Source organism: Aythya ferina, assembly GCF_964211825.1.
Source record: "Aythya ferina genome assembly, chromosome: 3".
Classification (NCBI taxonomy): domain Eukaryota; kingdom Metazoa; phylum Chordata; class Aves; order Anseriformes; family Anatidae; genus Aythya; species Aythya ferina.
Window position 1 is genome coordinate 55097229 of NC_140298.1, and position 23760 is coordinate 55120988.

The 23760-nt window shown below is 41.5% G+C and overlaps 1 protein-coding gene across 7 annotated transcripts in view; it reads left to right on the top strand.

Annotated features, from left to right (window-relative positions):
• Positions 1 to 23760, top strand: part of ARID1B (AT-rich interaction domain 1B) — a 322498-nt gene that overhangs the window by 221730 nt on the left and 77008 nt on the right. For 6 of the 7 annotated variants that reach the window (XM_084515780.1, XM_084515775.1, XM_084515778.1 and 3 more), the window contains 2 exons: positions 1043 to 1286; positions 17437 to 17526. In XM_084515780.1, coding sequence (XP_084371906.1) covers positions 1043 to 1286; positions 17437 to 17526 — 334 coding nt within the window. The remainder of the gene's footprint in view (positions 1 to 1042; positions 1287 to 17436; positions 17527 to 23760) is intronic. The other variant, XM_084515777.1, reaches the window with a different exon arrangement.

Genomic DNA, 23760 nt, shown 5'->3' on the forward strand with positions numbered 1-23760 from the left:
GCCTTAATTCACTAATAGAAATAGCAGTGTGCTCCCTAACTTGTGCCTCACCAACAGCTGATGGAGGCGCAGCTATCTTTGTGCTTTTTTGTTTGCTTGAGATCTTTTTGTCATGCTCAGGAATTAACATTTTTCCTGAGAGTTAAGGGGCACATACTTGCTTTGTCACAACATTCTTGTTTCTTCTTATCTGATTTTACAATGATTTAAAAGCAAATTACTCCCACAGATCCAAAGAACAGTGTTAACTATAGCTTTAGGGAATGTGCCCAGCAACTTGTAGTTAGAATTGAGATGTGCTTTGACCACTGGAGGAAATTTCTCATTGAAAACATTGAAAATGCAACAGTTATGAACTGAAACGAAACAGCTGTTTCGCAGTGCACTCAAATAAAATTGTAGAGAAACTGTGAGCTTGGATGCTAGTCAAACTGATGGAAGTAGATATGGTGGAAGTAGAGAAGCAGCCTTCCTTACTCCTAGGTGGCCAGTGGGTCCTGTGTTGCTGCACAGGGCTGGGCCTTGTTTTTGTCTCTCGTCTGCAAGGCAAAGGAACTGAACACGAGTATTAGGAAGGCTGCACATTTTATACCCTTCTTCTGTCATTCTAGTGATGGTTTAAAGAGGGAAGTGAATAAGCTGTGATTCTAACGGGAGCAAACCCCAAAATGAAATACTGTGTGAAAGTGAAACTGATGTATCATTTTCATTAGCTTTAGTATGCTCAGGCAGAATTTGTGGGATTAATTTTGAAAGCTTAATCCAGATGGAAAAGGTTAAATTCAATGTTGAATGAATTTGGTTCCAATTCATTTGTTACCCTTGCTTGTTCTTTTTCTCAAAAGAATTAGAGATTAAACCGAGAATTGTATGTACTATCCTCATTTTCTACCATCATTTAACTACATGAACCAGCATTAAAGAAAACCTCTTAGTTATCTGCTGTAATAAGTAAACAAATGGACCTCGTCACCATGCCAGTTCTCGTGTCCTGAGGCTCGTGTATTAGTTTTTACTTAGGTTCTTTCTCCTTTTTCCTCAGGATCTGTCTGGATCCATTGATGACTTGCCGACTGGAACTGAAGCAACGCTGAGCTCAGCTGTTAGCGCATCAGGCTCTACAAGCAGCCAAGGGGAGCAGAGCAACCCCGCACAGTCTCCATTCTCCCCTCATGCTTCTCCACATCTCTCTGGCATCCCTGGGGGCCCATCGCCTTCCCCTGTAGGCTCTCCTGTTGGAAGCAACCAGTCGAGGTCTGGTCCCATTTCTCCAGCAAGTATTCCAGGTAAGCTTGTTCCAACAAATAAAATCAATACAAAGGTTTATAATTATATATGTTAAAGAAAAAATACGTTTAGATTGATAATTCATCAGTTTAGGAAAATCTTGCGTTTTCAGGGTCTTTTTCTGAAAAAAAAGAATGCATAAATAAAGCAGGGATAATTTCCGCTACCAAGCCCTCAGAGCTCTCAAAATTCTGAACGTGACTCCACATGTGTATTTGTTAAATGTCTTATTCATGGGCCAGTCCAAATAATTGATCCTAATTTTTGTGTTTGGTTCATTTATCATCCATCTGTCACATTCCTCTGTTACTTGCAGGGTCCCATTTTTATTTTTACTGTGTATTTTTGTTGTCTTCAGCTCTTGGAGTTGTATGGTGGCTTAAGACCCCTTAGTATGAGGCAGAGGTTTTCCAACCCTGTGTTAAGAAAATGTTATTTGGGGTAAAATTTGAATACAATATTTCTTATGAGATATTAATTTATATTTGCAAAGGTCAACATTTTACTAGGAATTCAGCTCCACTAAAAGTAATGTAAATGATGGTGGCGTGTTTGCCACTTGCTCTTTTGTGCCACGTAGAGTTGACACAAGATCATTAATGTACGTTCAGAAATTTGTGAAAATTTTTTAAGGTACCCAGAAGAAAAAAATGGCATGTTTGGTATTTAAGATGAGTTTGTTCCCTTTCTGATGCTCATTTTTTTATTGTTTTCTGATATTTTGAATGCTAAGAATAGAACAGTGCTAGCACTACCCTGGGGTGATATCAGTAGCTGAAAAAACACAAAAAATAAGCGATGGAGCTCAGTTAAAAAACAAAAATAGTAATGTCTATTCATTAGATGTGCTGTAGACCAGATGCAAGTTAAGATGTAGTGAGCAGTGTGTGTTTTGGTATTCAGTACAAAGGTATGTGAGTGAAATGTCCGTGCCTAAGTATAAACAGAGGTCAAGCTAGATAAGCAAAGGGGAGTAAGCTCAGCATGCGCATGAAGGTTGCATCCTAAATGAGTGTGTCAAGCCCTGATGCTGCACACATGCCCTGCAGTCATTTCTTTCCTCTCCAGCCACTTGGGCTGGCAGGATGTGCTCAGGTGGGGCAGGAACAGCAGGAAGAGCGATGGGACAGGAGCCCTGTGCATTACAGGAAGGGTGGTGACCCTGTATTCGCGGCACAGCTCCCACTGTGTGGCATCAAAGCCTGTCCCTGTTGTTGAGTGAAGTCAAATAGTCCACCTAGGAGGAAAGGTAATAGTTCCCGCAGCCTGAACTAATCCTTGCGCTTTACAGTCAGGACCCAGATTTGTTGGCTTTACAGGAAGTCTTGGCTTCTGTTTGCAGACTGATGTTCTGATTTCTTGGGAAAATCTCGGCTTGATTAAATTTTGCATATCTCTGAACAGTCAGATTCAGGCAAATAAATTGATGGATATTTTAGCAGCCTGGTTGCTGAATACAGGGAGAGTGTTGTGAAGTTGAAAATAGCTTTATTGTAACCATGACAGATAAGGATGTAAGCAGGACAGTTTGTAGGGAAAAGTAATAACTTTTATCAAACCAGTTAATTCCTTTGGGGTAAAAATAGAAGGGCTTTGGGCTGAAAGGTCAGGGTTAGAGTCACTTCGCTTCAGCTGAGCCCAAAAGCTTGTTTTTGTGACTGGCCTAATGAAAAGTATTAGCTCTTCATACAGACCGTGTCACCATTTTGAATGCCAATTTTCTAGTCTGTTACAGTAACACAAAGCACCTCTTCCTCAGGAAGCGTTTTTATGAATGGCACTAAATCAAAATCGCCTGCTGCTGGTTCGCCAGCTCGGGCCAATTCCCGCTCTCTGTAGCTGTTTTGCTAAAGGTGAGCTCTCAGGTGAGAGCTAATGCATCGCTGTCTTCAGAAGAAAACCAGGCAGCTGCATTAGCTCTGCTGCTGCTGCTGCTTCTCTCAAGCTACAGAATGAAATGAGTAAAGCTGCTATTTAAAACCCCGTGACTAGTGGGACGCTGCTGGGTGCTCAGGTTTCCAAGCCATGTGAGCGACGCCGTGCTCATCCCTCTCCCCGTTCACCTAACTGCATTCCCACCATTGCGCTTCGTTACTGGGGTTTTGTGGCTTTTCCCATCTGCCATATTCATGAGGCACTGGAAAAAACTAATCCGGAGCTTGTTTGCATTTCTGGGGCTGTTGTAGCTGTTTTTAAACATACATTGTGTAGTCTAGCATCTCTCCTTCAATAATTTTGTTCGCTGCTATTTTCCTCTGCCTTCTCACCCTACCCTTGTTTGTTCTGACCTCATTCCTCTCCTATTACCTCCTGCGATGTTGTGCCACAGCTTCTCCATGTGACATAGATTGGCTCTTTCAATCATTCTCTCTCCAGCAAGTCATTGTAAAATGAGCAGCTGTTGTGTTGCTGATAGCTATGGCTGGGGAAAGCCAAAATGTTGCAGGGGGTTCTTGGTGGGAAGGCCGTTAAAATAAAGGTGTTGCTTTCCCAGGGTTTGCTGGAAGAGAAGCATCCTTTTCCCGATGCCTCCTTCGCTGCAACAAAACTGACGACTAATTTAACATCAAAAGGGCAGACAAACAGGCAGCCCCTTAATAAACCTCCCAAATGGCTGACTCGGTTCCACTGCCTGTTTAAGCCGCTTCCCCACCCCACCGCAAATCTGCCTTCCCGTATTGCTTTCTATCACACATTGTGAATTTCATGGGAAGGGACTGGCACAGGCAACACGGGCTTTGGCACATCCCTAGCTCAGTGGGCATTTCCTTCCTGTACTCTTTGAAATACTGGACAGATATTTCGTGTGGTAAGTGGCACACATATACAGCCTTTGTTTCCGTGCACGTTACTGGAATAGATCGGGGAGATTAACCCCTAAGAGCAGAAAAAGCAACTTTGCCGTGTTTAGTTTGGAAAGAGAATTGTTAACCATTTTCTCTCAAAATTCTCTTTCAGACACATTTTTGTTACAGAACTGAAATCTTACTCTTTTATGATTTTTAAAGATGTAAAATGGTATTCTGATTCCCTGTTAAGTGGATCATTATTCTGCTTTGCCAGAATCCCCGGTCTCTTTATTTTGTAGCCATCTTTGTAATTAGGGTACATGTTCTTCCAAAAAATGAGATGCGATGCCCTGCACTGCTCTAGGTCTTGAACTGTGCCTGATTCAACCCTAAACCATTAGTGGAAGCTGACACAGCACATCATCAAAATGCACTGCTGTTGCCAGAAGATTTAGTAGATGTTAATTTCACTTTTTTTTTTTTTTTTTTTTTTTTATGCCTCCTGCTCCAACCATTCCGGTTTACTAAGAAAGCAAAAATGTAAATAAGCTAAACTACACTTTCTCCCCCTCAAGCATCCCCAGTTTTGATCTCACCGGCCAAAGGCTTTTGTCAGCTCTTTCTCCCTTGTGGTGCAAGCAGCAAAAATTTTTAATATTGAGAGTTGTGCGGAAGATTGCTGATAGGCCAGGGATCCCTTAACCCATGATGGATGAGCAGATTTTGTATGAGTTAAGAGATTAGATTATTTTTAAACCTCTGCAGCAATTTTTATTTATATTGAAAATCAGAATATGCTACACTACTAATAAATAGCAAATGCTGTCTTTAGAAATATATAAAAGTATTTTCACATAGATCAGTATTTTGCCTTGCACTTTTATTACATTTACTTTCTGAACAAACAAGGTTATTTTCACTCTGCTAAGCGTCAACTGCACGGTACTTCTTATTATTACAATTATATTGATGTCCTCTTGCACAAAGGAGGCTGAATGCAGCTGGAGTTACAGTTTTCGGGAAGAAATCCATGTGTGGCTGCTCTCACTTAGGAATGCTTCTGTCAGTCACCTTGATTTATGCTGACCAGTGGTGAGCACCCTCCTCTGATTAACAGTCCCGCAGGTTCCTAGTTCGGACACTTGCATGAGGCAGTGGATGTGTGCCGTTCAGCGACCAGCTCTGCTCTCTGCTTCCCTTCCCGTCGTGGACAGAATTACGGTAGCACTCCAGGCAAAAAAAAGGAGCAAAAGGGGAATGGGGTGCCCAGAGGGGGCTGTACCAGGACTTCTTGCCTCAGTGTGCATGTTAGTCAATGTGCGGTGGATAGGCTGATGAAGCAAGTAGTGAGAGAGAGAATAAAAAATGAGTAATGGTTCATCTGTCATAGTCTTAAAGGACATTTTAAAGCAAAAATCGGAATAGGAACAATGCTTTATTTCATGCTGTATCAAAGGAGAAGCCTTATAATTGTCATGTTTCCAGAAATGGCTGCAGCAAGACAAGCCGATTAGACTGATCTTGCTTTAAACAAGAATTTGAAAAAATCTTTTGCTTGGCATAGAGCTGTTCCACATGCTTGCTCCATTGACCACAGCTACGGGTGCATTATTCAGCATGGACCCTTCTCAAACACTGAGGGAGAGAAGACTACCATATGAAAGTGAATTTGCAATGCTGTTCTCTTTGTTGAAGTATTACAGATACCTTAACAGAGCTGCAAAACACAAGTGAGGGTTATATCCTTGTAAAATGGCCGTGGTCCCCCTGTCTAGAAAGATTATTTTAATACATCTATCAATATTTCCCCCTTGGCTTCTCCGGAGGCAAAAACCTTGCAACAGCTTGTTGCAAGGAAGATGCATGCTGTTCATTGGCATCGAGACCAGAAAAAAAAACAGGACACAAAATGCCATTGACGTAGCCATGTTCTTAATCACTACTAGTGCACAAAACATCTATTCAGCAGTTTTGCAAATCTAGAATGCTTATGAATGAAATACATGGATGTTTCACATAACAATCATTTAAAACGCTTTCTTTTGAAAGGTTTGAACAACACATAGAGTTTTTCTTTATTTTAAGAGGAAGAAAAACACGTAAGCTTTAAGCACTCTGTCTGGAGGCATCGATTCTAGGATACGGAGCATCTAACCTGTGTTACCTATTAGAATTCAGCCTGGGTCACGACTGATTAACAACCTGTTGGTTCAGGGCATCATGAAATAAGCAAATAGTCTCAGTCTATTTTCTTGAGGAGCTACAGAAGGCAGTGGCAAAGCTGCTCTCTTCCTTGCAAGCTGGTCAGAGAGATCAGGGAGGTGTCCTTCTCTGCAGAGGTGGTCTTCCCAGAACAGGTGCAGGAAAGGAAATGCGACAGAGACATGCTGTTCGAGTTCCTCCTGTTGTATTTTCCTTACAATAGAGGGTTTCATATTCCAGAGCCATCAACCTGCTGTTTTTCATCATTGCTGAGTTAAGCTTTGGATAGAAAAAAAACAAACAAACAAACCAAAAATATCACCAAACCCAGCATGCCCTGGGTGGTGGTTTTCAGCAGTAGCTTTCATTTCTCAGTTTGTAATGTTTTCACTTGCTTAATATCTGCTTTGTCACCATTTACATTTCACAGCCAGACAGTGCAGTTCTGGCTTTTAGTTGCTGTGTGAGATGAGACTGCTGGTGCCTGCTATTGCCCCGTGGCTCACCATCCCGCAGGGGCCACCGAGCACAGCACAGGGGCTCATCCAGCACCCTGCAAACCCTCCACGTCAACCTGCCCCAGACAGACAACTCCACGCACCTCCCCCTGGCCATGCTTTGTCCCGTTCATTATTTGTCTCCCCGGCCTCCTGCCAGGCCTGTTTTCGCCATCCTGGCCATTGCAAAACATCTGGGGCAGCAGCTGATGAGCGTGCCCTGGCAGCGTGCGTGCAGCAGGCCGCTTCTTGAAGCTCCGTGACTCACCGCTGGCCCTGCGCTGCTACGAATCCACCTGGAGCAAGGCGACTGTCGAAATCCAATTAAAATCTTTGCATAATTATGCATGCGCTCTGGTTCACATGGCAAAATTCAAATAGACTCACCAGAGCCGCCAAGATTTGACAGATATGTTTGTATACTTTAAGGCTGTCACTGAGCTATTGCTGTTTACATGTAATCACTGACCCATTCATTTATTTCTTTTTTGTGAAGCCCACTTATGTGTGTTTTTTTCCAGAAATTTAAGATAGTGTATATTTGGTTTTGAAAGTTTGATTATTTTTTTCCTGTCATTCTTATTTGCCTACACAAACATCGATCCTCTTTACCTCTTTATTTCTTTTCTGTGTTGCAAATAGAGCATTAATTTGTGTGTTATCATTAATTAAAAGGTTGTCTTTCACTCCCTCCTCCTTTGCAATATTAAGCAGTGATTGATCGGTGAATGGGAAGTCTCTCAGGTTCCCATTGGAAGTTTTTTGTTGATGTTGAAAGATGGCTGTTCTACACAGATAAAACCAGCGTAAATGGACTAAGTGGCTTGTTCCTGTGGTGGGGTGGGCTGTTAGTTTTTCAGGGTTAATGTGGGCTGTGTATCACTGCCATTAGAGATATTTAAAGCGTCCTTCGTACTTCATGGTTAGTGTCAGAACTGACTAGACAGCTACGTGTTACATCCCTCCTTCGAAGAAGGAACCTGAATAATTGCAAAGGTGGCTTGAATTAATTCTAGCTCAGCTAGAAAACAGGCATTTAGCCTCAAAAAGAGAACATTTCTACTACCTGCAGATAATTTTTATAAAACAAAATAATGAAAAGCAAGGTGTTCTCTCTCCTCCTTAGGGACCGAGCTTATGCGGGTTGAACTGTTGAAGGCTTCGGACGGCTCTTTGACAGCTTTGCTCCGTAGGTAGATACGGAGTTGGAATTGCCAAGTGGGTTTTCGGAAAGTAAACAGGAGAGAGCAACTGGCTCTGACAGCGAGCCTTGCTGTTTGCTCCCCATCCCCAGATAACAGTGGACTCAAATTATTGTGATGTGTTGATTGATTACAGCCGTTAAGTTTCTTAGTAATCAGTTTCATCACTTATTCTCAATTCACGCTTGCACCTTTGATTTTTCTTCCACAACAGGGTGATGCGGGTTGTCGTTGACTAATGAAGAACAGAATTGGTTTCGGCGTGAGACAAACGGAATGCCGACACCAATCCCAAAATGCATTAATCTTTAATAATCCACATCTGCATGTTTATAAATGATATAAGCAGGGGTTGCTAACGTTGATCCTCCCCCTTCCAAGCAGCAAGTGACACGGGAGCGGTGGCGGCAGGCGGCAGGCGGGGCGAGCGACCTTGCGGAGGGAGGGAGCGACCCGGAGGAAAGTTCCCAGCTGGTGAAAAATGCGTGGGGAACCAACCGCTCTGCTGCTGCAGCGGGCTGGGGAGCTTATCGCTGTTGGGCAAGATGGAATATGGCATGATAGATCTTGTCTTCAGGAAGATCAGACCCACCAAATGTTTGTTGGAGGCTGGGTTGCCTCCAGGTGCTTTCTGCCTTTTTGCATGCAACTCGCCATTTCCCCCTCTTCCCTGAGAACTGCGCTGGCTGTGCAACGTGCATTCTCATGCAATAAGAGAAGCTACAGGTCGTCTTAGGAGGGTTTGTTCCTTTTGAGGATAGGATTAATGAGAGCGCACGCATTTTACTACTTAAATGCCTGTTAATCACAGGCGCTGGAGTAGTACAAGAAGTAGCAGGCAGGACAGGCAAAATAGTTCGTTGCCACATATCAGCTCTGCTCCACTTTCCACCTACCTGCCTGAACTTGAGAGGCTGAGAAGCAGGGAGGAGTGAAACTCCACCAGAGCTAACGCCACCTGATGATTAATATTGATTCGGAACAATTCCTGCATGGAGACGGATCAAAGAAAAAAGGAATACGGATTAAGAAATGCAATTTTATTTCATGTTTACCATCTCTTTGGCATCTTGCATGATTTTACACCGGAAATATTACGAATGAAAGCTGATATATGGTTTTGATAAAATTTGGCGATAATAAAATCAGGGCTGAAGGTTTCTGTTAGGTGGCAGATACTGGAAGTTTCTTGTGCTTCCCAGGCTCTTCAAGCGGGTAGACACAACGAGGAACAGTTTAGAGAAAAACTTTCCTTGTAGTAATAAACGAAGCTTAGAGGATGATGGGCAGGGATAATGAAAAATTCTTTCTTTGGAACTTGGATTTACTTCCTAAATGGAAATTCTGTGCTTTAAGTTTCAGGTGTGTGACAGGGTAGGTTTCGTTTCTGGAAGGAAGAAATGAGCAAGATACAGTGAGGAAATACTGCCCTCTCCTTTGTTAAGAGCTTCTAGTTATTTAGCACTTGCATCAATAGCAGTTTTATATTCTGGGTAATTGACATTTTATAAAGAAGTTGAGAATGTTTTTTCTCCAGCTGAAGCATATGCTTTTTGCATTAACAAACATGTAATGTCACGTCCCAAGTAATTACGAATGACTAAATCCATGCAGCCTTTCAGTCTAAACGCGAGCAAAGCTATCGTTTTTATGAAAGGCTTAAAGGGACAGGGTAAGAAATACGGTGCGGTTCCAGGGCTTGGATCAGTCACTAACGCACACAGACGCTTCTCTCGCTGTTTTACACCGATTTCAGAAAATACAGCTTGGAAAATCTAAAAGCAATTCAAAGGCACTGTGGAGGTGTGAGAGAATGCGCTGGGGGGGGCGGGGGGGGGGGCGAGCTGCTGCTGCAGCCTCTCCAGCCCCCTCGCATCCCAATTTGCAGCGTTGCTTTGGAGGGACGCGGTGGCACAGAGTGCAAAACATGTGGCGGGGCGGTTAAATGAGACTTTAGGAAAAAGAAAAAAAAAAAAATGAAGTCAGTGGCTGAGCTTTGAAGAGGTCTGTCTAGTGCGGAGCAGTGAGCGAGTGGGGAAAAAAGGAGCAAGCGCCTCATCTAATCTTTCTCCTGGGGACCCAGGTGGACAAATTGGCAACCCTGTTCACAGCCCTCCCCCCCTTCTCCTTTGTACCGTAAGAACTGCTAATCGGATCCATGCTGCTGCAACTGTGGTTAGTTATTAACAGAATAAAAGCAGATTTCTTCAAAAGAACGGGTTGGGGAAAACGGCTATACAAAATTGCAAGGTTGTTAGAATCTTAAATGCACAGCGGTCGATTTTTTCCTATTCTGAATTATACGCTGAATACAGTCTTTCATCTGTCACTGTGCCCGTTTCTTCAGAAGGCAGCCAAACATTAAGCTTCTCAAACAAAAAAAAAGTGTTTGAAAGAGGAAAAATATTGGGGAGGAGGAAGAATAGGAAAATGAGGAGGAGAAATCAGGTTTTGTTTTTATTAATTTGGCCTGGTGAGAGAAATACGAGCTTGCCGCTTCTATTCAGTTCCTGCGTTCCAGCCTCCGTGAGCCACCATTTCTGAATGCAGGGATTAGAGAAGATTTAACTGGTTGCTATCCTGGGCTGCGCGAGTCTGGATTGGCCTCCAGCAGAAATACCGTGTGCTGTGAACTCTCCCGAGCTTCCTGGAAATAATGCATTAAATGAGCGCGGAGTTAGGCGGAGGTGGGAGTCGAAAGAATTTGATCCCCCGAAATGAAACTTCTCATAACTGTAAAGTGAAATTACAGGGCTAGGAGGGGTGTTACTGAGGATAGGGAAGCAGTGATCCCTAGGTTTAGGCTGACTTACGCCTTCGCTTATATAAATAAATAAATGGCGTGCCCTTAATTTTGAGGGGCTCTAGGTGCTTTCCTGGTCTGCAGCAGGATTTCGAAATTTGCTGGAGAGGAACAATAGTTGTCAAGCAGACAGGTGCTCTCTGTGGCCTGCTGAAAATCCATTCGGATCTGGATGAGTCGCAGCCTTTTGAAATTTTCTATTGACAGCTGACTTCGGGCTTCTCGCCAAAATCTCAGGGAAAAAAAAATAAAAAAAATCGGTGGTGCTGCCGCGGTGCTTCACTTCGGTCCAAACGCCGAGGTGGCTGCTGGATGGGGTGTAGATGAAACGGGGCCTCCTGCTGCGGCTCTGCTGCTCCCTTTCCCTCCCAAGCAAAGAAAGCTTTTGCCTGCGGGGCAATATTTGCTTTCCTGCAACTTGACACTCAGCCCATTGTCGGTTTAGGTGGTACTAGCAATTATTTCACTTTATACTCCTGAGTATTTCTTAACAGTCTTCATACCTTACTCAGGGGTTATACAACCTGGGAATAAAACATGGACAGCCAATTTGGCGGATACCAGCTTCAGCCACAGAATTCTCTCCCCCTTTTATTTTTTTTTTTTTAACAAGAAAATGGTCTATAATGCAATGAATAATTCTGTAGCAAGGGTGACATTTGGATGGTGTTCCATAAGTAATACCCTGGGACCACACGCTGAATAATGAGGATGAAACAAGATCCTGAATAGCTACCTTGTCCTGTCAGTGTCATCTTTGTTTTAGAATTGAATGTTATATCATGTCAAACAAGTAGCTCCTGGTCATGAAATAAAGATGTTTATGCTGTTGCATATGTGTGGAGAAGAGTCAGAGCTAAGGTTCAGTGGGACACCGTAACTCACTGTTGCATATTTTTGAATGCAGATTTTAGAGTAATTTAGCCCTTAAGTTACGGTGACCTCTGTGTTATCTGTGATCAGAACCCAGTCCTTGACACACTGAATGTAATACAAATATGAAGAAGAACATGGAGTGTAACTTCCGAGGATTAGCAGTTAGAATTACGTACTTTGAGAATATTTTTACCTTTTGATGATTTTAATTGGCTTGTGAGCGATACTCATGTATGTTTGTGAATCCAGTGACTTTGGAGAATGATGCATTTGTTTTAAGAGGCAATGTGGAAAATCAGGGCCGAGCCAACAATATTTTTGATAACTTTGCAATGTGGAACATCCCTAAATGTGGCTGAAGTTGACAATCTCCACACTTGCAGCCACTTTGCGTTGCTGCAGTGGAATAAATTGGCTGCTTGCGGTCTCACCTTCAGGCAGCCGCACAGCCAGCAGCCAAAACCACCCCAAGGCTGGAGGGCTCCAGGCTCCTCCGGAGCTCCCGGGTCGCAGAGGTGGAAATTAGCTGCATGAGAAGGCAGCAGTGGATTGCCAGTGCTGTTGTTAGCTGCAGCACAGTGCTGAGAGGAGCCAGAAGGCTTGGTTTGAGCACAGGTGCCTGCATTTCCCTCCCAGGTGGTGCAGCATAACCCTGGCGGTGTGGGTAGCCAAGATATGGTCTGCAAATCTGCAAGGGTCTTCACGCTGCTGACCTTTTAAAGTATCTGTTACCATGTGGATACAAGGAAGGCTTTAATATTTCGTGCTTCTTAATTTGAGGAAATGCAGGCAACACTTGGGTTTTGTTCAGATGGGTACGTCACTTTAAAAATACTGATGATACAACAGGAAGCTTGGTTACAATGCATAAATTAAGGAAGAAAATAATCTTTCTTCTTTAGAGGTCATAGGCTCTGTAAGATGAAAGAGATAACACAAACCACATGATCGGTCTCCCTTTATGCTGCCCATAGAAAAACTTCTTTCCTTTGAGGTCATTTGCACCTCACTTCCAATTTCCTGAAAAGCCCATTTAAAGCAGTCCCATACAGAAGCCTATTTATGATCTTTCATTTCTGATGTAGGGATCTGAGACCGAGTGTCCCTTCCGGTCCGCGAGCCTTTACAGTCACATTGACTGTGATATAATCCCATTATTTTATCAGGTTTCATCTTAATACTCACTAGGTTTCCTGGACCTCATTATTCCTAAAAGGAAGTTGTTTCAAATTCCAGTAATGGTTTGATTATCATCCTAAACATTGTGCTCTTTTCCCTCCCTGATATTTAGCTGCAAATACATTTTTAAAAAGACGGCACAAAATAACAGCTTTACTTTTTGCCATGCTCACTAATACGCCCTCCTTCAGCCTCCTGTCATGTCATGCTCATAGCCATTCTCAGTTCCCGTTCCAGTTAGCATTAGGCTTTTTTTAATTTTGTGTGCATGAGGGCTCAGCAATGGCACATCAGCAATGGCATTATGTTTCCTTACCTCCACTGGAAATAATTCTCCTAATTCATCCTAATAATATATATATATATTTTTTGATTCAGGGTGACAGCAAATGGTTAGTTGTAATTATCAAAAAATATAGTCGGATTTTCCCTCCTTGCCTTCTCCCATTTATAATAGATAATCCTATAGCTTTTCAGTTAGAAAAGGCCTCTTTCTGGTCTGTAAGAATTTATCTTTGCATTTTCGTTACTCCAATACAAAGGGTGGTCCAGTTTCCTAGATAGTATTTTGATCATCTATGTTATCGACTATGCTTCCCTACTTAGTAGTTAACCAATGTCTTTAATAGAGTCCTAGCATTTAATTCCTAAATTAGATTGAGAATTGGCCCAAATACAACCCACAAGATCTTTAACTTCTGACTTTCCTACAGCCTGATGTTCCCCTTTCAACTCAGTCTGTTCCTGTGATCAGTCCCCCTGGTCCCCATTTCCCAGTTCCTCACGCATCTTAAAATTCTTGTACTGATATCCCTCCTTCCCTCTTTAACCAGTAATTTCCCAGGGGGAACCTGTTATCACTGAAGTGCTTTCTTGATTCAATTGTTCAGGCGCAATTCTGTGAGGTATTGTCCAGAGCGGTACCGAGCACTGCTACCAAGCATCCTCCAGTGTCATTACATTGATGGGAACAGAGAGCCCTCAGCATGTTTCAAAACGTTACTGATTTGGGCAGTAATTCATCATAAGGACCCCTCCCCAGCAGGATATCAAAGGTCTGCTCTTTTTTGCTATGTTGGCTCTAAGGAATTTGCTTTTTACACTTTAACTGCAAATTTCATGGCTACCGCTATAATGCAATCACCATTTAGTGCTTTTCTCAGACCACCTTTTCCAAAGGTACAATGCAGTCTCTTCTATTTCAGGCACAGATTTACAAAGCTTCATGCAAAATGTTTAAAAGCATTTCTAAAATAATTTTTGAAATAGAAAACCAGCTTATAACTATGTCATTAAGTAGTTCAAATTCTCTCACCTCTTCAACTGAGTTTACTTTATTAAAACAAAAAAGAAAAAAGATATATCCTTTTAACAGGCATTATTGTATTTGCTGTGATTTTGCATAAGAAAAATATTGTGAAACATCAGTAGTGTTTACTTTGCAGAAGTTTTGGCAGGTAGAGTATCTCAGCAGTGTGATAACAGTACTATACAAAGCATGGGAAAAGGGCATTCCTGTTTAAACTTCCATCTGCGTACCATTAGGTCAAAAGAGGCAATAGTCTGTCAGTGAAAAAACTTGTGTTTTGTTTTTTTTTTCCTCTTACATAGCCGTAGAAATGATGTTTAAAAAGAAAATAGATTGTTTTCTTTTGTAGAAGTTTTTTTTCCGTAATAAAACACAAAAGTCTGTTTGTGTATAATTTAAAGCAGCTTCCAAGAATACCAGCTACAAGTACCAGTAGGCTAAAAGGGAGGAGGATTAATATCATTTAAAGGAAAGAAATAAAAAAATCCTTAAGGTCATTTCTTTTCTTGACAAAGGAACTTTGAAAGCATGGCAGACAGGATCTTCAAAGGATTTTAAAAGTCCCGTCATCCACTCCCAATCAATAGGAGTTAGATATCCAAATTAAGAGTTCAGTTCAAGCCTTCAAAGGTATTTGGGTGCTTAACTTCCTTTTACCTTTCGGATCACTTCTAAGGGTAAAATGACAGGCCAACTGAAAATATTTTTGTGCAGTATTCCACATGTCCAGCACCTGGATAATTTGTAGTACCCACTGATAATTAACATAATGGCCACTTCTGTTGCAAATTCATTCCTTGTTTGAATATGTGTAGAGTTGGTTGACTTGTTTATGACATTGTTTTCTTGTGTGAAACAACATCTTTGGTTTCCAGTTTCTTTCAATACCAAGCACAAACAAACAAACAAAGAACAACAACAAAAAACAGAATGCAAACTTTAAAAAGTGAACTAAAATAGCATTAATGTTTACAGAGGTTACAAACAATTTCAGTGAATTTGCAAAGCTCCTGAGGTTGGATTCCCAAAGGATGCAGATGAAAATGATTTCTTTGTAACATGCCGTATATGCTCAGTTCTAGAGCTTGACTTCCCTGTCTGCGCTTGCACATCTGCATGTGCAGGATAAGGCTCCTGCCAGATAATTGAACTTATTATCAATGCAAAAAGTTAAAGACCTGCTATAAATGTAGTCAAAATATGTTGCCTAGTACAGATCGTCCATGCAATATTAATGTCTCTTAAAGTTTGCCAGGCCTCCACCTGGTGGGGGTTCCACTGGGAGCTGCGGGGTGCAATCAGGAGTACCTCTGCCTCTACTATTAAGCATTTTGAAAAATCTTACATGGTTTTCAGGAAAAAAAAAAAGCCACAGTCAAGATTTACTGGAAGTGCTGTCTGATCGCGGTGCCTCAGGCACGCGCGGTGGCAGTGGCAGCTCGCCGCGTTAGCATGGCGCTACTGCTTGTTTACAGTTCGAGCCACCCAATCCTTTCTGTCAAGCAGAAGGTGTTTGGTACAGTGCAGGCACGTACTGTTGCCACAGCCCGCCCATGATCGGCATCGAAACAAGCCGGTGGGTTATGGTCACACGCCCTGGGGCACCCAGCCAGGCCGTGGATCCCGGAGCTGCAGGCACCGCGTGGCATCGTTGGGCCTCCAGCCCAGCATCTGCGTCTCTGAGGCTGTTGTCACAGCCGCTCATGCTCGTGTTGCCCGTCATGTTTTCTAGCGTAGAGGCACCTCAGCGGAGTAGTTAGCAGGTGGTCACACCCTACATTTTATGGATTTTCCTTTTGTTCATCGCAGTCCTCTCATTGCTTTGGCTCCAGTACGCAGGCCCGCCATAGCTGGTGGCTCTGAGGCCGGGAAGCAGCAGGGCAGGGAAGGGCAGGGCAGGCACATCCCCTTTCCTCGGTTTTATTTCCAGCTTTGGGCACTTCGTAGCTCTAAAGAAAGAGCAACCCCTGCTGGCTCTCCTTCAGCTCTGCTCCCAGCTCCAGAAATAGCCACAGGATCCTCGCCTCAGCCATTAAAAAAGGGTGGCTGCTAAGCACGAGGAAATGATTCTCAGCAGGCACAAATCTATTTCATGTGTTTTTATTCTTTCCATTTCTTTTAAACGGAAAACAATCTGAGCAGTTTCTGAGGATGAGGGATATAAATCTGTCTGCTGCTATTTATACCATGCTCGTCACTGCAGTGGCTAAGTGCTTAAAATATATACTTGCTGCCTAACCTGAGGTGGTCTTCAAGCTGCTTTGGCTGTCGAGAGCAGAGGCATCTCAAACCAGCAGTGACCAGGAGGCCGGGAGATGCCCAGCTCTTGGTCTTCCTCCTCCTGTTGGGTACAAAGCCGCTGCCAAGCTGTAGCAGTGCAATGGGGGTGGCGAGGGCCCCGTGCTGGACACGGCGTTGAATTGTGGCCCAGAGAAAGGACTTCAATGAGCACCTGCTTTAAACACCGCGTAGCACTATTGAAAGGGAAGATTTAGTGTCCTAAGCCTCACAGGCAGCATTGTGTGAGCCATTCTTCCTCTTTGGGTGGGTAGACAGCTGTGGGTAAACTGGGGGTGTCTTTGAACGAGGCCATAGAAATGAGCCTGTCTGTTCTGGATGGATATTTCGGTAAGCAAATATCTTCCCTTTGCCTTGTTTGAATAATAAGATACCCCTTTGCTGTCTGCTCCCTTTCAAACATGCTTCACGTTTACCATGTGCACCTACGTATTACTCTTTATTCCCATGTTCTGTGTGGACATTCAAATAACATTAAAACCACTGATTCATTGAAATACTTTTTATTGTTGTTAGTCATTTTTGTATTGACTGAATTTTTCATTGGTAATATTGCTGGCAGTGGGCCATGTCTGCCTGGCTGGAGGCCAGTTTAAGCTCGGCAGGATGAGCCCTATTGTTCAGCAGACTTGGATTTTGTTAAACTCTCTAACAGAAATATGTGTCAGGAGATTTGCAGCTATAAATTGGATCATGTCGGTGAGGTTGGGAACTCGCTCAATACAAAATTGTACATTCCACCATGCCTGTTGCTAAATATGTTTATGCATCTTTCCTCCGTGGGTTTCCAAAGCAAAAAAAAAAAAAAAACGAAGAAAAGAAAAAAAAAAAAAAAAAAAAAAGAAAAAAGCTGAACCTGTTGAGCTCTGTTTTTAACTTATACAGCTGGTACTTTCTTTGATGTTAAGTGGTTTAAAAATGCAGCAAGGCTTGGTTTTGTGCATTGCAATGTTAAAAGCAAGTCTATTTTCCCTTTCTTCTCTGTGTGTTACAGGCAGTCAGATGCCACCACAGCCTCCTGGCAGCCAGTCAGAATCCAGCTCCCACCCTGCTTTGAGCCAGTCACCAATGCCACAGGACCGAGGTTTGTTAGGTGTTTGGGTCTTTTTTATAGTTGGTGCCAAGTTCAGTCTTCATTTTAAGATGCATATTAGTAATATGAGATTTCCTGGTATTTTTTTTCCTTTTCCCAGAGAAAATAATGACAATCCTTATTTTAAAAGCCTCTGGGGGTTTCCTTCTCTGGGGAAAGAGCAATTGAATAGCAGGTTTTACCAAAACATAACTGGAAACAAGGTCTTTTTAAAATACAGTGAATACCCGGAGTATAAAAGCAGTTTTCTGTAAATGATTGATTTATGTCCTAGAAAATTCAACTTTTTGTTGTCTGTCTTGGAATTGAGATCTATAGAAAGTACTATAGAAATTTTAGTAGCTACAAGCACTGTAGTTTTGATACTGTTCTTAGAATTCTCGTCTCTGATGTCTTTGCACGGACATGATAGCTAGTGCTCTAGCCAGTTCTAGAAATAAAAATATCTTTAAATATAAAGGGAAATCAACTATTTAGGTCAAATAGTTCAAAGATTTGGAAATTCTACAAGGAAAAACCTTGCAGGCAGCAGCACTGTTCTAAAACACTGCTTCCTAGCAAGCGCTCACCAAAATAAACGGAGAAATATTTTTTCTTAATGTTACTGTTTGTAAATGTTAAGCCCTTTTTCCTTTTGCCTCCTTCCTCCCTAGCTCACAAAAAAAAAAGAATTGTTACAGGCTTCTCACAGGGCCATATGATCAACTGCTGTAAACTGGGCATCCTGTCCATGCAGTGGTTAACATGTGCCAGCAACAAGCTTGCAAAACAGACACATGATAACTGTGATAAACATGGAGTTATTTATGAAATGCCCCTCCTAAAATGTCTTGCTACCAGAAATATTCCAAGTAGCACCATATGGGGATACCATAAATACTAGAAGTTTTCTCACAGTGAAACAAGTTGAACTCACAGAATGACAAATTTCTGGGACAGCATCCAGGAGAAACTAAGAGGATTCACAAAGAGGAGGAAAGAGTCCTAATTTTTGCTATTTTTCTGTGTTGGATGTCACCTCCTCCAGGAATGCTGATTAATGAGAACATTAAATAGAAAATTCCACGTTTGATTCATTTATTTTATTTCCTTTGCAGGTCATTCTTTATACATAGTTAGTGCAGGGACCTAAAATCTGTTTTAGAGTAATGTACGTGCTTGGTGAAGAAGAGTGGCCTCATTACCCGGTACAGAAGTGTTATGTTTTGTAGGACAGAATGTCACAAGACAGTGGGAGTGGATCAGGTTGAGGCTTTGAAGACCCAAGCATCTCAGAAAGATGTGTGCATTTCTTGGCATGATTGGGTGTTGGCACTAAATGTGGTGCTGCTCAGCAATAAGTGTTAGTGTGTGTTCCTCACCTGGCCTTGGGGGATGAGTTAGGCGGATCTGACCAAGCTGTACGGTTTGGTTGAACCCTTTGACTGTTCTTACAGAACAAAACTGGGTGTCAGTATGTGGTCAGGGGAGACAGAGGGGCATGCAGAAGTAAAAGTTAGAAGACAGCTACTAAAACTGGGAAGTCAAACAAGTATATAACAGCAAGGAAAATAAAATTTATAGGTTGATGTAGTGTTGTTCTTCATCTATGGGGGGGATAATTGTGGGTATGTTCTTAGAGGAAATGTGTTTGGGAATGTTAACACATAATTTTTTCACATTTCACATGTAGAATCTGGTGTAATATGCGTGATCCTTGTGACCCATCTTGTACAGGAAGTTCATTTGTTTCATGCAGAAGATATGAAATTTGTAACTAGCTAGGTTATATTGATTTTGCAGAACATGTTCCCCAAAGCTTCTCTAAAGTCTGCGCGATACGTGCATAAACATGTGTGCATTCCCTTTTGCGCCCTGTCATTGATTAGAGGCTCCTTTGAAATGGAAAACTTCACCTTTTAAAAAGGCTGTTACATTAGTTGATTCCTTTGCTTGCTTGAACTGGTTTCCACTGAACTTGAAGACAGGAAGGAGGGGGAGTAATGGGGACTCAAAGGGAAGGTGCTTGTCATTTACTGATAAAAACCTGAGCAGAAAATCGTTGCTGCTAAGGACACCTGATCCATAGGCATCTGTTACAGTAATTTAAACTCATGGCTTACTGATGCACTTTCTACAAAAAAAAAAAAAAAAAAGCCTAGAGACCCTTCATAGGATAAGGTAAAGTTATTTGTTTTAGTACTTTGTGTAACATTTCTTTCCTTATTTAGAGAGATAATTGAATGAACAACAGGTTGCTAACAGTTTCCTGAAGAGAATCCTTTGCTCTCAATGTTTGGAAAAAAAAAATGTTATCTATCAGATATTGTGAAATTTGATTATCAGGTGGAGTATGAACTGTAGCACTTCTGGATGCTAAACTACTACCTTGAACCACTAAGTTTACACATCTTTATTATTGAAGTGTTTGATTATATTTTATCCTACGTTATCCACGGTTACTCAGCACCCAGCTGGGATTTCTTATGTTTGCCTGCCTGAGGCTATACATCCCTGTCATACAGTGCAGTATGAAGCAATGAGCGAATTTTTACATGTACATTCTGTGTGTGAGAGGAGTAAAGGTGGCAAGGTGTGTACGTATGTACAGTAATAGGAATTTCTTGGGAGACTGGATTTTCTGTGCTCTTAGCTTACTTTTATATAGCTTATTACATACTTTTTGTAATGATTGCATCAAAGTGCGTACGTTTTAAAAATAATTTGAATTTTATTCATGTCAAACTGGTACATTCGGATCCAGTGAACATGCTGTTGTAGGTAGCCTACTTCTCATCCCAGAAGCGGTCACCAGTTACTGATGTTCAATGCCCAGTCAATGAAACTATTTCAGTTCTACCAACATGCATCATCTACAATAAGAAATTCCTTGTAATTTTATATGTGTATAACCTATGTCTCAACTCACAAGACTTTCACAGTAGTGGAGCTTGAAGTTAGACCCATATCACGTAGGTAACTGTTGGAGTCAGAGAGCTGTGGAGACAGAAAGAGCAGGCTGTGCAGGGTTGGGGTCAGAAGGCTCTTGGAGAAGCAGGAGGAACGATGCTGGCTCACCTACCTACACATGCGTTTATCTGCTGCTGAATCCCAGCAGTTACCATTACTAGGGAATAACACGTGAAAATGTAGTCGTGCTCGTTGAAGCTAGTCATTGAAACTTACTGCTGGGAGGGATCCATGTTTTGCTCTTTGTTTCTCATATAGCTACTCCAGCTTTTTCTTTATTGTGACCAGAAGTAGATTTTTTTTGTTTTTTGTATTTACAAACTTTAGTTACATCAGCCCCTAGAGGCAGAGAAGCAGCGATACGCGTTGTACCCATCTGGCGAATACTTGAAGTACAGGGACTTATGTTCCCTATTCTCAACTGTACCAACCTGCCTGATCCGCTGCAGTTTTGGAAGCTGCTCTTTGAGGATGTGCTCAATAGCTAAAACTACTCTGTGGGCCAGAAGGTGTCTGTATGGATGAAACAGAAGCCAGCATATCCGAATTAACCCCCTGAACTAGTTTCCTGAAGTGTGAAAAGGAAGTCTGCTATCCTGACCTTTAGTTTATACTCCCACTCTTAGTTTTGCAAGCTAAGGGAGATGTCCATTAGGAGATGGTATATGGATATTCACATAAGTAAACACTAATAGGAGAAAACGTGTCACAGTAATGCTGAAACACTTTCACTCTGGGAGAAATGAATGGTTCCTTACCTAATTTTGAAAAAGCATAGAAAACATACCAATTTTAAGTAATATTTTTCATGCTTTTCAAGTTGTGTATCCACACGTCCAGTTTCAATCTCATATTAAAATAGTGAATTGGGAGCTCCTGAAAACCATTGAATTTAATGGAAACAGTTAATGACTTTGCATTATTACTCCAGCAAGCACCCTCATAATGGGGATACTTAAAGAAGCCTTATTTATTAGTGCAAATGTATATGGGTCAGAATTAATTTTTAAAAAATCTTTAATTGTTTTCCCCTTATAATTTTCACAGCGGTATGTAGTTAAATATTCATGATAATGCTGATGATATGCTAAAGGTCTGAAATAGATCTGGAGCCTCAAAATCAACACAGGTTATTTAACCCTTTTCATCTAATGCACCATTGGGGACTTGCTCAGTGAAATCCCAGAGCACTGGAATAATTAGAAGATAGTAATGAGGATTTAATTAGTCCTTGAGATATGCTGAAATAGGACCACTGAGAACTTTTCTGTTTGGACATGGATTGCAAGCAGAATTGATGCCGTTGCAGCTGCTGTGATGTGCTGGAAAATGTATTCTGTAGCTGGAGGCAGTTTCATGGCACCATTCTGTGCCTGTCAGATCTGTGCAGAAAGTGCCCGGAGTAAGCACCTCCAAAATTGTTGAGTAGCCTTGCTCTTCTCCATCACCTTCTCCCAGTACCTTTTCTTTTTTTTCTATTTTTTCTTTTCCTTTTTTTTTTTCTTTTTTTTTTTTTTCTTTTCTTCTTTTTGTCATCCTTTCCATTCTGGCTGTTTATTTCTTTCTGCTGTTGACACGATCTAAGGATTGTTGTACAGTTACATGCTCTATGAAAAACATATCACAAACAGGGACAAGGAGTAAGAACAGGCTTGTAGGAGTACAGGTGTTACACTAAGCAAAATTGGGATCTTTTTGACACAAGTGCTTGTAAGCTTTATCCTCAGATCTAGACCTTATTTAGTATTATACCTTCACAGAAGTGATATTTATCAGTAGCTGCAATATAGTAAATTTAAATAGCTTTTTTGGCAGCCAAGATGTTATCCAGCAAGAGGTAGTAACAGATGGGATGTGATCAGGCATTTTGATGTTCTCTTTGTGCTTCCCTATAAACACTAAGTAGCAACTGAATTTCTGTAACTACAATTTCCTAATTTGCCCATTGGATTTCACGCAGGTATTTTTATCCCCTTGAACTGGTTTGTGGGCATGCTTATTTGTACACGGCCATCACATAAATTCCACTGTCATATATCTAACAAAATATAAATGTTTTTTCCTGCATTGAAGACACAGAATACCAATCTGGTATTTTGCCCCTACAATTTCTGATCAGATTTATGGTTTAATACTGACATTTGATGGTAGAGATTCTTTTCCCTGAAATCTATTTTCTTCTTAAAAAAAAAAAAAAAAAGGAAACTAGAAGGAAGAAAATAGATCAAAGAATTCTTATTGCAACAAAAAAGATACTATAGTTTGCTTTTAGATCTTAAAAAGACTTTTTCCCTGCGAATACATTTTTTGCTCTCATTTGGGGATTTGGGATCTATTCAGAGCACTGAGGAGCTAGAGAATAAAATGATTCTTGTCATTAAAATTCTTCTGCTTGCCATGTTAACGATGACACCACTTAAGGTTAAATCAGACTTGGTAATAAGTTTACTTGATGTAGACTGAAGTGTTTCAGGCTCTTAAAGAAAGATGCTTGAGACATGCACTGAGTGCAAAGCCACAGGTATGTTTGAGTGCCTCTTCTGCACATAGTGTTCTCCAAGTGGGTCAGTACAGAGGAGCTAAGCTCCAGCTGGTATACAGGAACACCGTGCCAGGCTGGGAGAAAAATCTTCATTCCCAGAAAGCTGGGGTTAGATGAATTGTGCCCTCAACAGCCAGCGAAGTGCTTCGTGTAAGGAGAAAAAGTAGGCTGTAGTTGAAGATGTCACATGTCTTTTGAGGGAATTATTCCATTACAAGGTTAGCCGTGTAAAACATCTCTTCCATCGCAAGTGATGTGACAGACCATATCAGCACTCCCATCTCCACTTCTTCTGAAGGATGCGCAGGAACATACGGAGTTGATCTGGATGTGAAGGCAGGGCCATGCACTGAACTTCTTCAGTGACTCAAAAAGTTACGTTAGTTTCTCGGTTCAGTGAGCACTAAATTTATCAAGTCTTCAAAAGCATCAGTCCATCTTTTTTTTTTTTTTTTTTTTTTTTTTACTTTTTTTTTTTTAAATTGATTGAAAAAGTCCTGATGCTTTAACTTAGATATAAAAAAGTAATTTAATCTTCCTTTCATTTGAAATGTGTTGGTCTGAGGAGCAGGGCTTTTGTTTGCTGTTTTTTTAATGTAAACACACTTCTTTGCTGTTTTTATTGCAGTAGCATCCAAAAGCCCCATTTTTGTACCTGTTGTAGTGTACTGCATCACACACCAGTGTAAGCCTTTGGTGTGCAATGCATGTGCCTTACAATGAAGAATCAAGAT